The 17,942-nt window shown below is 46.9% G+C and overlaps 1 protein-coding gene across 2 annotated transcripts in view; it reads left to right on the forward strand.

Moving 5' to 3' along the window:
• The window catches only part of PLCG1 (phospholipase C gamma 1), a 775,517-nt gene extending 757,844 nt beyond the window's left edge, over positions 1-17,673 (forward strand). For both annotated transcript variants that reach the window (XM_069243788.1, XM_069243789.1), the window contains exon 32: positions 14,606-17,673. In XM_069243788.1, the coding sequence (XP_069099889.1) occupies positions 14,606-14,648 (43 nt within the window). In that variant the 3' untranslated portion in view covers positions 14,649-17,673. The remainder of the gene's footprint in view (positions 1-14,605) is intronic.
• Positions 17,674-17,942: the final 269 nt, after the last annotated feature.

The following is a 17,942-nucleotide window of genomic DNA, read 5'->3' on the forward strand; positions in this document are numbered from 1 at the left end:
GTAAACTTTGACCTGTGGACATCCTAACATCAAAGACTAGAATCATAAGTTGTGTACTTAACTGTTTTCTGTGCTAACATTTTTTTCACCCTAGGACTCTATTGACTGCTATGAAAAATTGCACTAAGGGTCAACTTTTGAAATAGAAAAGTGTTACCTATAAACTGCTTTAGCTGCAACAAACAAAGTGCATTTGGTGCATGTTCTTGATACCTCTTGATACCTAATGATACCTATTGACAGCTGTGCAACAATGTTCTTCTTGTTCTAGTAATAAAGCAACAAAATATATGTTTGCAATATGCAGGAAGCTGGCCTGGTGCGTGGTGGGAACCCAAGGTACTTACACCTTATACCAGGTATCCCCTCTTAGTGAAGTGTAGGCAGTGTCTATAAGGCAGGCTCTCTAGAGGTAGCTGTGGTTAGCAGCCAAGGCTTATCTAGAAGACATGCAACTTACACACATGAAATAAAACACTCAGTTGTACAAAAATAAAGGTACTTTATGTTCGATGGCATCTGTCGCTGTAGATACGCATGTTCTGCAATAGCTCGCCATCTGGTGTTGGGCCGGAGTGTTACAAGTTGTTTTTCTTCGAAGAAGTCTTTCGAGTCACGGGACCGAGTGACTCCTCCTTTTGTCTCCATTGCGCATGGGCGTCGACTCCATCTTCGATTGTTTTTTTTCCGCCATCGGGTTCGGACGTGTTCCTGTCGCTCCGAGTTTCGGAACGGAAAGATAGCTAATTTCGGAAGATTTTCGTCGGTATTGTTGCGTTCGGGATCGGCGTACTTAGATTCCACACCGCATCGAAGATCGAAGAGCTCCGGTGCCCTTCGGGGTAGTTTTTCGATCCTCCGTCGGGGCCTGGTCGGCCCGACCGCGTGCTGAAGAACGCCGATGGAACGGACCCCGTTCCGTTTCTGCCCCAAATGCCACAATAAATACCCCTACACAGACCAACACTTGGTCTGCAACCTGTGCCTGTCACCTGAGCACAGCGAAGACACCTGCGAGGCCTGTCGTGCGTTCCGGTCCCGAAAAACACTCCGAGACCGTCGAGCCAGAAGACTTCAGATGGCGTCCGCACCAACAGCCCAACGGGAGTTCGAGGAACAGGAAGAGGAAGGTACCTTCTCGATCCAAGACTCAGACTCCGAAGGATTCGACGATACACAAACCGTGAGTAAGACGTCGAAATCCACTCAGAGGAACATTTACAAGGCCCAGGGGACGCCACTGCCACCAGGCCATGGCTCGACCCATAAATTCGGTGACCGACCGTCGGCACCGAAAAAGGCCCACACAGTGCCGAGATCGTCCGACTCCGGTCGAGACACCGGCACGCAGCCTTCTCGGGACCGAGAAAGTGCTGGAGACAAGCCTCGACACCGAGATGCCGGTGTGGACACGGCTCGACGCCGAGACAGCGGCACCAAAACAGATCGACGCCGAGAGGTTTCGGCCCCGAAAAGGAAAAAAGTCACCTCGGAGCCGAAAAAACACGCAGACAAAGTTTCGATGCCGAAACAAACTGCAAGCGACCCAGCTTCAGGCTCTTATACAGAAGAGCACTCGCTAACCTCCCAAATGCAAAAGCATAGGTTTGAGGAAGAGCTACAAGCAACTGATGTGGACCATACGCAAAAGTGTATCTTCATTCAGCAGGGGACAGGAAAAATAAGCACCCTTCCCCCCATTAGGAGAAAGAGAAGGTTGGAGTTCCAGACGGAACAAACACCACAACCAAAAGTGGTGAAAAGAGTTACCCCACCACCCTCTCCTCCGCCCGTGATTAACGTTTCACCAGCACAAACACCATCACACTCCCCAGCTCACACCACCATGAGCCAGGGTGACCAAGATCAGGACGCATGGGACCTATACGACGCCCCAGTGTCAGATAACAGTCCGGAGGCATACCCTACAAAGCCATCTCCACCAGAAGACAGCACCGCGTACTCTCAAGTGGTGGCTAGAGCAGCACAATTTCACAACATAAGCCTCCACTCAGAACAGGTCGAGGATGATTTCTTATTCAACACACTCTCCTCCACCCACAGCTCATACCAAAGCCTGCCTATGCTCCCTGGTATGCTCCGGCACGCAAAAGACATCTTTAAGGAGCCGGTCAAAAGTAGAGCAATCACACCAAGGGTGGAAAAAAAGTATAAGGCGCCTCCTACGGACCCGGTTTTCATCACTACACAGCTGCCACCAGACTCTGTCGTTGTAGGAGCAGCTAGGAAAAGGGCCAACTCTCACACATCTGGAGATGCACCACCCCCAGATAAAGAAAGCCGCAAGTTCGATGCAGCTGGTAAAAGAGTCGCAGCACAAGCTGCAAACCAGTGGCGCATCGCGAACTCCCAGGCACTACTTGCGCGCTATGACAGAGCCCACTGGGACGAGATGCAACATCTCATTGAACATCTGCCCAAGGACTTACAAAATAGGGCAAAACAAGTGGTTGAGGAGGGACAGACCATCTCCAACAACCAGATACGCTCCTCCATGGACGCTGCAGATACAGCTGCACGGACAATTAATACATCTGTAACTATCAGAAGGCATGCATGGCTCCGAACGTCTGGATTTAAACCAGAGATTCAACAAGCAGTTCTCAATATGCCTTTTAATGAAAAAGAACTGTTCGGTCCAGAAGTGGACACAGCGATTGAGAAACTCAAGAAAGATACGGACACTGCCAAAGCCATGGGCGCACTCTACTCCCCGCAGAGCAGAGGGAATTACAGCACATTCCGTAAAACGCCCTTTCGAGGGGGGTTTCGGGGTCAAAGCACACAAGCCAGCACCTCACAAGCCACACCGTCCAGTTACCAGGGACAGTATAGAGGAGGTTTTCGGGGACAATATAGAGGAGGGCAATTCCCTAGAAATAGAGGAAGATTTCAAAGCCCCAAAACCCCTACTACTAAACAGTGACTCACATGTCACTCACCCCCTCCACACAACACCAGTGGGGGGAAGAATAGGTCATTATTACAAAGCATGGGAGAAAATCACTACAGACACTTGGGTTCTAGCAATTATCCAACATGGTTATTGCATAGAATTTCTACAATTCCCTCCAAACATACCACCAAAAGCACAAAATTTAACAACACACCATTCCAATCTCCTGGAGATAGAAGTGCAGGCACTATTGCAAAAGAATGCAATCGAATTAGTGCCAAACACACAAATAAACACAGGAGTTTACTCACTGTACTTTCTGATACCAAAGAAGGACAAAACACTGAGACCAATCCTAGACCTCAGAGTAGTGAACACTTTCATCAAATCAGACCACTTCCACATGGTCACACTACAAGAAGTATTGCCATTGCTAAAACTACACGACTACATGGCAACTTTAGACCTCAAGGATGCTTATTTCCATATACCAGTACACCCATCGCACAGGAAATACCTAAGGTTTGTATTCAAAGGAATACATTACCAATTCAAGGTACTGCCTTTCGGATTAACAACCGCACCAAGAGTCTTTACCAAATGTCTAGCGGTAGTCGCTGCACACATAAGAAGGCAGCAAATACATGTGTTCCCATATTTGGACGACTGGCTAATCAAGGCCCATTCGTTCATACAGTGCTCAAATCACACAAATCAGATCATACAAACCCTCTTCAAACTCGGGTTCACCGTCAACTTTACAAAATCCAACATTCTGCCGCGCAAGGTACAACAATACCTAGGAGCCATAATAGACACATCAAAGGGAGTAGCCACTCCAAGTCCACAAAGAATTCTAAATTTCAACACCATCATACAACGCATGTATCCAACACAAAAGATACAGGCAAAGATGGTATTACAACTCCTAGGCATGATGTCTTCATGCATAGCCATTGTCCCAAACGCAAGACTGCACATGAGGCCCTTACAACAATGCCTAGCATCACAGTGGTCTCAAGCACAGGGTCACCTTCTAGATCTGGTGTTAATATACCGCCAAACTTACCTCTCGCTTCTGTGGTGGAACAACATAAATTTAAACAAGGGGCGGCCTTTCCAAGACCCAGTGCCACAATACGTAATAACAACAGATGCTTCCATGACAGGGTGGGGAGCACACCTCGATCAACACAGCATACAAGGACAATGGAACGTACATCAAACAAAACTGCATATCAATCACCTAGAACTTCTAGCAGCTTTTCAAGCACTAAAAGCTTTCCAACCAATAATAGTTCACAAATACATTCTCGTCAAAACAGACAATATGACAACAATGTATTATCTAAACAAGCAGGGGGGGACGCACTCCACGCAGTTAAGCCTGCTAGCACAAAAAATTTGGCATTGGGCAATTCACAACCAAATTCGCCTAATACCACAGTTTATACCAGGGATCCAAAATCAACTCGCAGACAATCTCTCTCGAGATCATCAACAGGTCCACGAATGGGAAATTCACCCCCAAATTCTGAACACTTATTTCAAACTCTGGGGAACACCTCAGATAGACTTGTTTGTGACAAGGGAGAACGCAAAATGCCAAAACTTCGCATCCAGATACCCACACAAACAATCCCAAGGCAATGCCCTATGGATGAACTGGTCAGGGATATTTGCTTACGCTTTTCCTCCTCTCCCTCTCCTTCCTTACCTGGTAAACAAACTCAGTCAAAGCAAACTCAAACTCATATTGATAGCACCAACTTGGGCAAGGCAACCCTGGTACACAACGCTGCTAGACCTATCAGTGGTACCCTGCATCAAATTGCCCAACAGGCCAGATCTGTTGACACAGCACAACCAAAAGATCAGACACCCAGATCCAGCATCGCTGAATCTAGCAATCTGGCTCCTGAAATCCTAGAATTCGGGCACTTACAACTTACCCAAGAATGTATGGAAGTCATAAAACAAGCCAGAAGGCCATCCACCAGGCACTGCTATGCAAGTAAATGGAAGAGGTTTGTTTGCTACTGCCATATTAATCAAATACAACCATTACACACAACTCCAGAACATGTAGTGGGTTACTTGCTTCACTTACAAAAATCTAACCTAGCTTTCTCTTCCATTAAAATACACCTTGCAGCAATATCCGCATACCTGCAGACTACCTATTCAACTTCCCTATATAAAATACCAGTCATTAAAGCATTCATGGAGGGCCTTAGGAGAATTATACCACCAAGAACACTACCTGTTCCTTCATGGAACCTAAATGTTGTCCTAACTAGACTTATGGGTCCACCTTTTGAACCCATGCACTCCTGCGACATACAGTTCCTAACCTGGAAGGTGGCATTTCTCATCGCCATTACTTCCCTAAGAAGAGTAAGCGAGATTCAGGCGTTTACAATACAGGAACCTTTTATACAACTACACAAAAATAAAGTCGTCCTAAGGACCAATCCTAAATTTTTGCCAAAGGTTATTTCACCGTTCCATCTAAATCAAACAGTGGAACTTCCAGTGTTCTTTCCACAGCCAGATACCGTAGCTGAAAGGGCACTACATACATTAGATGTCAAAAGAGCATTGATGTATTACATTGACAGAACAAAAAACATCAGAAAGACTAAACAACTCTTTATTGCATTTCAAAAACCTCATGCAGGAAACCCAATTTCAAAACAAGGTATAGCCAGATGGATAGTTAAATGCATCCAAATCTGCTACCTTAAAGCTAAACGACAGCTGCCCATTACACCAAGGGCACACTCAACCAGAAAGAAAGGTGCTACCATGGCCTTTCTAGGAAACATCCCAATGCAAGAAATATGTAAGGCAGCCACATGGTCTACGCCTCACACATTCACCAAGCACTACTGTGTAGACGTGTTATCCGCACAACAAGCCACAGTAGGTCAAGCTGTATTAAGAACATTATTTCAGACTACTTCCACTCCTACAGGCTGATCCACCGCTTTTGGGGAAATAACTGCTTACTAGTCTATGCAGAACATGCGTATCTACAGCGACAGATGCCATCGAACTGAAAATGTCACTTACCCAGTGTACATCTGTTCGTGGCATCAGTCGCAGTAGATTCGCATGTGCCCACCCGCCTCCCCGGGAGCCTGTAGCAGTTTGGAAGTTACCTTCAATTATTTATATATGTGTCATCTCAACCTTAAATAGGTGCATACTTAGTCACTCCATTGCATGGGCACTATTACTACAATTCAACTCCTACCTCACCCTCTGCGGGGAAAAACAATCGAAGATGGAGTCGACGCCCATGCGCAATGGAGACAAAAGGAGGAGTCACTCGGTCCCGTGACTCGAAAGACTTCTTCGAAGAAAAACAACTTGTAACACTCCGGCCCAACACCAGATGGCGAGCTATTGCAGAACATGCGAATCTACTGCGACTGATGCCACGAACAGATGTACACTGGGTAAGTGACATTTTCATTTTGGAACACAATTCCACAGAATACTAGAACAGCAACCCTCCAATAGGAGGTAAGTAATAATCTAAATATGTACACTAGTAATCAGAAATAGGCATAGAAAAGGTTAGGAAACAGTGCAAATAGCCAATAGTGACCCTAGGGGGAGCCCAAACCATATACTAAAAAAAATAGAATGCGAGCACAGGAGCCCCACCTAGGTAAGTGGAATGTGGGAGCTGGGAGTACTAGAAAACCACAGACGTAAGTAACACAGTACCCTCCAGCGACCAGGAAAGCAGGAGTAAATCACTGGATTTTCCCCAAACCACCCACAAGGAGTAAGACTGCAAGAGAACCAGCGGTGGATTCCTGAAGAAAGAAGACCAGTGGAGAGACTGGACCAAGTCCAAGAGTCACAGTGGAGTCCAGGAGGAGTAGGAGCTACTACCCGCCCAGCTGTACTTGCAGGAGTTGTTGACGGTGATAAAAAACAGGTCAGCCCTGGAGCCGGAGAAGAGATCCTGATGGATGCAGAAGATGTCCCACGCTGGAGTGAAGATTGCAGATGGGTGTCAGTACGTTCAAAGGCAAACTCGCAGTTAGTGGCAAAGTGGTGCTGCTGGGGACCAGCAAGGCCCAGGAGGACTCAACCCAGGAGGGGGAGCCACAGGGGACCCTCAGCGTCAGTCTTCTTTGTTGATTGCAGCGTTGTAAGTTCCTGGATGGTTCCCTTCACCAAAAGTCGAAGTGAAGGTTGCAGAGGAATCCTGCTGGAGTATGGCAGAACCCAGGGACCCTCTCAAGTAGCTCTGAGCAAAACCCTTGGGGTGGTGATTGACAGGGGAGTGGTCACCCCCCTTTCCATTGTCCCGTTTCACACCTGAGCAGGGACTGGGGTGTCCCTGAACCGGTGCAGACTGGTTTATGCATGGAGGGCACCAAATGTGCCCTTCAAGGCATACCAGTGGCTTGGGGAGGCTACCCCTCACAAGCCAGTCACACCTGTTTCCAAAGGGATAGGGTGTTACCTCTTTCTCCCAAAGGAAATCCTTTGTTCTGTCTTCCTGGACTTGATCATATCAAGCAGCAGGAGGGCAGAAACCTGTCTGAGGGGTGGCAGCAGCTTGGGCTGCCTGGAAAATCCTGTAAGGCTGGTGGTAGCAATGCTGGGGGTCCTCTAAGGAGCCCGAAGAGTGCATGGAATCATACCTCCAATACTTGCAACATTATTGGGGTATGATTCTGACATGTTTAATACCAAACATGCTCAGGTTCGGAGTTACCATTATGTAGCTGGACATAGGTAGTGACCTCTGTCCAGTACACACGTAAAATGGCGTTCCCGCACTCACAAAGTTCACAAAATGGTTCTGGAGTTTGTGTGGGCACCTCTGCTAGTGCAGGGGTGCCCTCTCACAAAGGTACCTGCACCCTGCTTCTGGGCAGAGAGGGCCTGCCATAGGGGTGACTTACAGTGACCTGTACTGAATATGGGTGCATGCACTCATTTCACGCATGCTGTAATTGCAGGCCTGCAGAGTCCTTTGCATAGGCTGCCTATGGGTGGAAGAATAACCGCTGCAGCCCATAGGGATCCCCTGGAATACCAATTCCCTGGTTACCTAGGTGCCATATACAAGGGACTTACATGGGGGGACCAGTATGCCAATTTTGGGAAGAAAAAAGTACAGTTTACTGGAGAGAGCAAAACTACTGGGGTCCTGGTTAGCAGGATCCCAGTAGACACAGTCAAAACCACTGACAACAAGCAGAAAATTGTGGTAAACATGCCAAGAAAAGAGGGTACTTTCCTACACTTTATAAAAACAATTGGCCTAGAGTTCCACACCAGTGGCTTCTTCCTCGGCTCAAAGGGCACCCAGGGATCCATACTTGGATCCCGAATGGCATGTGTCATACCACCTCGACCTTCCCCAGTGCTGGTCCTGACGCTGATGCTTCCAGCAGCGTCCGTATCCCCGGGTGGCGCCATCCCCATCCTCATTGCCGACTCAGACATGGAGCCGGATGGGTGTTGTTCGATGCCGACTCATATGCCAAGCACCCTGCCTCCTATATCTGATCCTGAACCTTATTCATATGGGCTAGGTTACAGTGAGGAATGGGAAGGGGTTGCTGGACCCTTTGGAACACCAGCTCTAAGAATCTGGGGACTGGCATATAGACCTGCTTAAAGCCAGTGGTCTGGATACCGCCCCTTATACTGCCATGCTTTCTCCCCCTACCGTGGCTATGGAGAACGGAATGTCATACTCCTTGGTGGTGGTGAGAGTAGCCAAGGTTCTAGACCTTGAGTTGCCTTTGGTGGCAGTCAGGACTAACCTCCTGACAGAGGTGCCTTAACCTGAATCTTCTTCCTCCGAACCCCTGCTCCCCTCCAATGAAGCCCTTACGGATGTCCTTCTGGGTATATGGTCCAAACCCAGTCCAGGGCTCCTGTGAACAGGACAATTTCCTGCTGCCATTGCTCTGGTCCAGGCGACCTAGGTTTCCTAACACAACACCCCACCCCTGAAAGCATGGTCATCCAAGCCTCTACCTTCTCTGGTGCTTTCCCTTCCATACCTCCAGATAGGGAATCCTATTGGCTGAACTTTCTTGGAAAAAAGGTGTTCTCATCCACCAGAATGGCATTGCTGTCCGTGACACCGCATGCCTTTGGGTCCGTTATTTACATACACTGAGGGGATATGGTTGCGCAAGTGCTGCTGCAGATCTCAGAAGATGCCCGGCCTGTACTTTCCCAAGCAGTAGCTGATTATAGAGGTGCAGCAAAGAGCACGATCCAAAGTGGACTGGACACAAACAACTCACAGGGCAGAGCAGTTGAATCAACAATGTCCCTGAGGCGCAATGCCTGGTTAAGCACGCTTGGCTTTTTAGGGGATGTCCAAGCCAACCTAATGGGCATGTCCTTTGATGGCACCTGTCTCTTCTGACAAAAAGCAGACAACACTCTAGCAATTCAAGGATTCTGGTGCTAGGGCCAGGTCCTTAGGCCATGCGGCAGCCTCTCTTCCCCCTCAGTCCACTTTTCGCCCCTTTCGTGGCTACAGAAGGGGAACCCAGCCATGTCCATTCCCATCCAGCCGCAGTGCATGGTGCACATCCTCTGCATACCTGGGGACGTGGGATCCACAGCCCTCGTGGATCAGGGAGTCAGCAGTCCCCACCCACCCCAACCCTTTTGCAGCGGCCTTCAAACCTTCCTAGTCTGAGTTTTTCCCACAAAGGACCAGTTGGAGGCAGGATTTGCCATTGCCTGCCCCCCATGCAATCCATCACGACAGACAGGTGGATGTTGCAGATAGTCCGAAGAGGCTACTCCCTCCCCTTCGAGACTACTTCCCCATCCATGCCACCATCCTACCATAGGATGATGAAGGATCACTTGGCACTTCTCCAAGAGGAAGGTGTATCTTACTTGGCCAAGGGATCCATAGAGAGGGTTCCCATGCTAAACGTAGGTCATGGTTACCTATTCCTGCTGCTTTCTTGTACCCAGAAAGGGCAAGGGCCTCTGCCCTATCCTCGATCTTCTGTCCCTCAATCTCTTAATCAAGAAGAAGTTCAAAATGCTCACTCTGGCTCTTTCTGCCCTGGACCCAGGAGACTGGATGGTAGTGTTGAACTTGCAGGACGCATATTCCCAGCCTGCCTGCCCACAGATGTTACTTTGGGTTCACCATAAGCCTTTTGGCTTAACCAGTGCCCCTTGGTGTTCACCAAGGTCATGACTGTGGCCGCAGCCCATCTGCACAGATCAGGGGTGTAGGAAGCTGGCTTTGTGGTGAGCACCTGGGTGTCACCTTATACTAGGTCCAAGTATCCCCTATTAGTGAAGTGTAGACAGTGTCTAGGAAGCGAGGGCTCTCTAGAGGTAGCTGTGGATGAGCAGCCAAGACGTATCTAGGAGACATGCAAAGCCTACCACTATAGTCACACAGCACTTACACACAAATAAGAACCACACAGTGTTACAAAAATAAAGGTACTTTATCATGATAACACAAATACTAAAATACTGTATAAGTGAGTAAACACACCATTATATATATATATATATATATATATTAGAAGTCAGGAATTGGCATAGAAAGCAATAGGAAACAGTGAAATATCAGAAAATAATAGAGACCCTAGGGGGAAACCCAACCATACACTAAGTAAGTGGAGTGGAGAAGTCCGTCCCCCACCCAAGGAAGTGTAAACGGTGGAGGGAAGCTGGAGGAACTACGAACCCCAAAAGGTAAGTACCAGAGTGCCCCCCAGAGACCAGGAGAGAAGAGGTAAGTACATGGTTTTTCCCAAACCCACAGGTAAACTTTGTAAAAGTACTGTGCAAGACTGGAAGAAACAGGAGATGGGTCCTGACAGAAGATGACCTGCAAATGAAGGGGACCAAGTCCAGTTCTGGGTGGAGTGTCCGGCTGTGGCAGAAGCCACTACCCACCCTTCTGGAGATACAGGACCAGGTTGACGGTGAAGACAAGAGTCAGCTATGCTTCACAGGAGAAGAGTTCCAGGAGTGATGCAGTCAGTGTCCTTTGTCGGAAGAAGAGTTGCAGTCAGTCAGTGGTGTTGAAAAACTACCATAAAGCACGGCAAAGGCAAGAGTTGCAGAGCTGTTGGGGACCAGGAAGGTCAGGGGGGCTCAACCCAAGGATGGGAGTCCCAGGCGACCTTCAGCATTTAGGAGAGCCAAAATTCGAAGAGGCAGCCCCCACAGACAACTCACAGGCAGCAGGCACAGGAGTCACACTGCGGTCCATGCAGCACACCTGGGGAGAAGTCCCGCGTCGATGGAGCCGCAGGCAGGAGACTGCGTTGCAGGGAAGAGTGCTGGAGGCCAGAGCTACAAAAAGCCTGAAGAGCCCTTGGAAGAAGAGCCAACAAGCCCTGGTAGCTGCAAGAGTTGCTGTGCATACGGCTACTGTCCTGCAAGGAGAGGCAATTCTCCCAAGTTGGATAGCTGGTAGAGAGGACCAAGGGGACCACTCCAGACCACCACCTGTGTTGCAGGATCCATGCAGTTTTGCAGGAGAGAAAATCCATGTAGCTGGTTGTCATTACAGTTGTTGCCTTCGGATGCAGGGGAGTGACTCCTTCATTCCAAGGGAGATTCCTTCTTGCTTCTTGTGCAGGCTGAAGACTCGTCATCCTCAGAGGATGCACAGCCAGGGAAATGTTGCAGTTGTTGGAAGGAGATGGAGAAACAATGTTGCAAAGTGGAGTCGTCAATATAGTTGCAGATTGTCTGTTCCTGGAGAGTCCAGGTGCTGTCCTAGTAGCCAGAAGATGAAGTAAACAATACAGAGGAGTCCTGCTGGAATCTTGCACATCGAATCTGAGGACCCACCCAAGAAGGAGACCTTAAGTAGCCCAGGAAGGGGTATAAGTCACCTATAGGGTGACCACCTTTCAGGAGGAGCAGTGATGTCACCTGCCTGACCTGGCCACTCAGATGCTCTCAGGGGCCTCTGCCTACCTTGGATTCAAGATGGCAGAATCAAGTGTCCACCTGGAGGGGCTCTGGGCACCACCCCTGGGGTGGTGATGGACAGGGTAGTGGTCACTCCCATTTCCATTGTCCAGTTTAGTGCCAGAGCAGGGACCGGGGAGTCCCTGAACTCGTGCAAACCGGTTTATGGAAGGAGGGCACCAAATGTGCACTTCAAAACATACCGGTGGCTTGCAGAGGCTACCCCTCTCAAGCCATGTAACACCTATTTCCAAAGGGAGAGGGTGTTGCCTCCCACTCCCAAAGGAAATCCTTTGTTCTGCCTTCTTGACAGTAGTGACAAATGAATCATTCCTGTGATGGGTTGGCCAACTGGGAGAGGTGGAAATAAGGAGTCTGGTCTCCGGTGGAGTCTTGACTCCACATCAATCTTTTGGAACTCTGTGCGATCCGGCTAGCATTCAAAGCATGTCTTCCCTCAGTCAAGGGGAAGGTAGGGCAGGTGTTCACCTACAACACCACCGCCATGTGGTACAGCAGCATGCAGGTTGGGATGGGGTTGTGGACCCTTCGTCAGGATGCCCTGTTCCTCTGAGCGTGGCTGGAATACCAGGGCATTTTCCTGGTGGTTCAACATCTGGAGGGCTTTCTGAATGCCAGAGTGTATGAATTTAGCCTACAATGCTTAGTCTATCACGAATGGCATCTCCCTCCGGAGGTTGGCGCAAGGTTTCTTTCTGAATCGGAGAGAGCCTTGGTTAGATCAGTTTGCCTTTGCAGCGAACATGCAGTATTGGCAGTATTTCCCATTGGAGTTTCCACTGCATAATCGCTCGCCAATGCTTTTTGTCTCGAGTGGAACTCAGCCCTCCTGTATGCCTTTCCACCCATATCACTTCCACCCAGAATTCTGAAGATGATCAAGAATGACCTGGCCAAATTAATCCTTGTTGCTTCGGACTGAGCATGAAGAGTCTGGTATCACGAGCTACTGAGCATGGTCATTAATCCTCCAATCAGAGTGCCCCTTCAGGGGGATCTTCTGTCACAGTGGCAGGGGAGCGTGCTCCCCACAAATCTATCCAGTCTCCACCTTCTTGTGTGGAGATTGAGCAGTGACTGTTAACAGCTTTTGGCCTACCGCCCGAAGTCTGTAACATATTCTTGGCAGCCAGCCATCCCTCCACCAAAACAGTATATGCCTGTAGTTGGAAGAAAATTGTGGCATGCTGCACAGACAAGTCTGTTTACCCTCTTTCTGCCCCTCACTGTGTGGGTCTGTTGTTTATACTTTCTTTGGCCCAGCAGGGCTCTGCTGGGGGCACCCTCAAAGGTTATTTGTCTGCAATTTTTGCTTTATTCAGGTTGCCTGATCAACCTTCTTTGCTTAGGTCCTCTATTGTAAATAGATCCCTTGAAGGCCTTATACATGTCTCCTCCATTTCCATTCATTATGCCCCAATGGGACTTTAATTTAGTTTTGACATTTCTGATGTGTGCTCCTTTTGGGTCTCTTCGCAATTGTCCTTTCAGGCTTCTCACTTTGAAAACCGTTTCCTTGTGCCCATTACATCTGTCTGCAGGGTGAGGTAGCTGCAGGCATTGTCATCTAAGCTACCCTACCTTTCCATCTATCCTGATAAAGTGGTGCTTCGCACAAGGGTCTCCTTTCTGCCAGAAGTAGTTACGCCCTTCCATGTAGGCCAATCCATCAGCATGCCTACTTTTTACACCTCTGCTTCCTTTTAAGGAAGGGGAGAGACTCCGCCTGGATCGACAATGAGCATTGGCGTTCTACCTTGATCAATCCAAAGAGTTCCAGGTGGACGATCAACTGTTTGTGGTTTATGTGGGTGCGAAGAAAGGTTGGGCAGTGCAGAAGAGAACCATCTCCAGATGGGTCGTATTTTGCATTAAGATGTGCTTCACAGTGGGGTAAGAAGCAACCCCCTGAGTGTTTGTGTGCTCATTCTACTAGAGCTAAAGCTGGGATCACTTTGTTAGCATGTGGAGTTCCAGTGCAGCAGGAACATGAGCATCTCTGCACACAATCATCAAACACTACTGCCTGGACAGTCCGGTCCGCAGGGATGGGCGCTTTGCCCGTTTGGTCCTACAGAGGACTTTCTATTATGATCTTAGTTTGCAGACCCACCTCCAGGGATGGTATTGCTTGGGTATCGATTCTAAGGGAAGGAATCTGCAACTAGATGTCTTTATCAGATGTGAACGAGTTACTTACCTTTGGTATCTCCTTACTTGGCCTAGAAAACAAGTTGTTGCAGATTCCTGACCAACCCACCCATCCTCCCCACTCTGTGATCTGATTTCTAGGGACAGGGACTCTCTTTCAGTGGCCTAGTTTTGATGCACCAGTGGTCAGTGTTCTTCATGATTCTGCACGTGGAAAGTCATAAAAAGAAACTGATGTCACGAGCTAAGGTGGCACCTCTGTTGGGCACACAATGTCAAATCCAGCGCGGACAACGGACGCGCAGCCGATCGACACCACATAACAGTGCGCAGTGATACTGCTCGATAAAAATCTCCAGCTCCAGACTGACGCCTGGGGCCGTTCTAAGGTCAAAAATATGCAACTTAATATTGTGTCTAGCAGATAAGGCATTACTAAAGGTAAGTAACTTGTCCATTTTGTTATAGAATGAGTTGTGCAGTTGTTTGATATTTTAATTTTAAATATCACATTTCCTCCGTTAAAATTAACCTTTCATCTCTTCCCTCTAGGGTACCACGAAAGAGCAGGCCAAACGGCGATAATCGTCTCTAGACAATCTTAATGGAGTGTCAAGGATGTCACTGAACTGGTTTCTATGGAAACGTTACTGCTTTGGCCTACTTTCAGGCACCTTTTTACGTTATTCTCTTTTAAAGTCTGCACTCAGAGGAGACTGGGTTGTCGATGCTGAAATGTATTAATGCTTAAGTTAACCTGCTCGCGTTGGAAACAAGCTATCTTGAATGTCGACAGTTTCCAGCACAAAGAAAGAAGCAACTCTTTTCAGAAGACACATAGTCGTCCGGCCACTGTATAGTAAAAGCAGTGTGGAGGGCCTCTGAGTACAGTGTTACTGACTGTAAAGCGTAAGGCTTTGACATTGTCCTCTGCAACCTGTGGTTGTCCGCCTTAAGGGGCCTTCGGAATTTCTGTTTAATTTCGCCATCTCACTTTTGGACATGAGCATTGTCATTACAACTGGCACCAAATCCACACCGTATCGTGCAACCTATCAAAGCTGGATGGGCATCTCTTACAAATGCAGTGTTTAATTGCCGGAAGGCTCTCCCTGAAATCAAACTAACCAAGTGGTCTACTTGCTACAAACAGACAAAGGCTCCCACCTTATTCCCATGTGGACTCACTCCGCCGAACAGCGCATCCATTTCAGAAGTTTTTAAACAGGACTCCAGCGTGGTGTTTTTTTGTGTACTGTCTGGAAATCGAATGCTTTTATGACACCAAAAAAACATATTCTAACCTAGGTATTTTAATCAAAAGGGACCAGGTATTTACCTAAGCATAAGATCATTTAATGGGTAGCTTTTATCAGATTAGAGCACGTGAGCTCGTTTGCAAACAGGCTCCCGTTAAACAGATAATGCCTTTATGCGAAATATGGGTATAATATTTTACCTTTCACAAGGGAAGCTGAATGAATCCGACAAACTTCCTATGAATGTGAACTTTCACCTTTTTAGGCTCTGTGGTTATAGTTAAACATCATCGTTGTTTGTTTTCTGAAAACAAACTGACATTATTTTGTCCCTCACCCTTTTAGCATTAGCCCTCATTCTTCTTTGAAAGTCTGTAGACCATTATTTTTTGGGGACTTATTTTCTATTTGCCGGGTTGGTGACGATTCAGACTGTTTAACACAGTTTGACCATTCTACCCAGGGTATATGATCTGCACAGCCACAACTGTTATTTTTTTGGCAAGATATGAAATACTTTCGCGACGTAAGACAAGTTCTTAAGACTTCTTTAGTCAACTGGAATTGGCTACTTCGAGACCCTGTGATGTCCACTAAAACGCCACCACCTTGCATATTTTATAACCAGCAGAGCTCTACCGCAATATCGTCTTTCCTATTGGTGAACATTTAACTTGAGTATGCAATGCCTTCTGGGAAGGGTTGACCTTAGACTCTGGAAAATGGTCCCCTCTGCAGTTGCGAGGCACATTTCATTGCCCGATTAACTGCTGTGGCGAGATGTGGATCTTTGAAATGAAGAGTTTTTATTATTTTAATTTAAAACATATCGCACATCCGTAATGGAAGAATGCTTCTTATGTAATATAAGTGCCGAAAGTGTGTTTTAATTCTTTATTATAAGGTGTTTTACATTAGGTGCTTTTTTCGATTACTTTATGGTATAACAAGGACTTAAATGAAAAACATGAATGTTTCTTTACCTTTTTATTTGAATCCAAATATTTCAACGGCACTGGGGGGTCGCTGCTTTTCTAGTGCCTTCGGAAGTGAAAGAACGGTTATTTTTGTTTTAATGCCTCTTAAAACGAGACTTCTTAAAAAAGAAAAAAGGTTGCAAACGTCCTCGAGGATTGCATAACTTGTGTGTCCTTTTCAAGAACTGCCAGATGTTGCTGTTATTCCTTAGCATTCGGCAGGACTAGCATTGTTTAAGAAAACTTGTGTTCTTATTGTAAAATCAGTATTTGTTATGGTACCTTCAAGTTTCACCTCTTCACGAGCCATTTAAGAAGCAGCACTTCTCACAACATTGGGTCTTTAATTTTGCCTTCGTTTGGACGAGAAATATTGCTACATTTCTTTCCCATTTACACAAAAACTACCTGTTTAATTTGTGTGTAAATTCTACCTGTATGCTGTATACACAAAATAACTTTTAGTCGGAAAATGTATTTGTAGAAATTGGTCCCTGTGTCGTTAAATATTTCCGTTCGCCAGTGAATGTTCTACCATCGTGCCGTTAAGAAGCATTAAATATTCATATAGTTAATAAGAGCCATCTCTCTCTCGTCAGACTCCAAGGCAGACTGCCCTTTCTGATAATTTGGAGCTACCTGCCAAACCGCTGCCGCTCAAACACGAGTTGATCAAAATTAATCACGCCAGGTTGTAACTTACTGTTCCAGTTATGTCAGCGTTTGAGAGGAAGTGGGCTGTTAAATGTGCTTATAGCCCCATTGGCAAACCCAAACAATTTTTGAAGGCCACCTGCTCCTTACATAGTTTGAAGGTAGCAGTTGAGTAAAATGCGCTGGGATGGGATTAAGAACACCTCAGGCTGTCTGTGGGTTTATTGTACTATTGAGAGTACTGCACAAACCAGTTGTAATTTCCCAGTTTACATGCCAGTGCTCCTGTTCATTTGCATTGCCCTTTGAATACAGACTGAATAAAATGGCAGAATTGGAATGTTTTGTGTGAAGGCGCCAATTTCTCATGTGACGCATTCACGTCCAAAGAATCGGATTCGAAAAGGAGCAATTAAGCCCACACAAGAGTTTGCTGCTGACATCATTAAAGTTAAACCTCTCCCTTTGCAATCCCTTGATTTGTTTGACCCCATCATGCACCTGGGAGTATGAACATGCAACAGTAGACGCCATGCTTGCAGTAAGTAGCAGACACACAGCAGCTGCCTGTCAACAGGCCGATTCTTGACATGCTCCGAGGTAACAGAATGTTCATTTGAGACTACATTTCAGCCTTGACGCGCGTACAGTGTCTCAGGCCTTGCATTGGCTAAAGGACACCACCAGTTATGTGCAAAGTTAAGTTCTTAAATAAAATCCTCTCCAAAGAGTATGTCTAATGTCCCAATTTTTTAAAATGCATCTTACATTAATGTGAGTGAGAAAAACGCACCGATATGGTTTATTAATTTGAGTAGAAGATTTGAGTTAACTCATATTGATTCTTTAGTAGGGCCAATTATCTGCTGCATAAAAAACAAAGGTATCAACAATGAATAGCAAGGCAAGTGCCTAAATCTGTGGTCAAAGAACAAGTATACATGTAATAATGCTGGGCCAGATGTAGAAAGATTCCAAATTGCGATTTGCAATTTGCGA

The sequence above is a fragment of the Pleurodeles waltl genome, chromosome 7 (assembly GCF_031143425.1).
Source record: "Pleurodeles waltl isolate 20211129_DDA chromosome 7, aPleWal1.hap1.20221129, whole genome shotgun sequence".
Taxonomy (NCBI): domain Eukaryota; kingdom Metazoa; phylum Chordata; class Amphibia; order Caudata; family Salamandridae; genus Pleurodeles; species Pleurodeles waltl.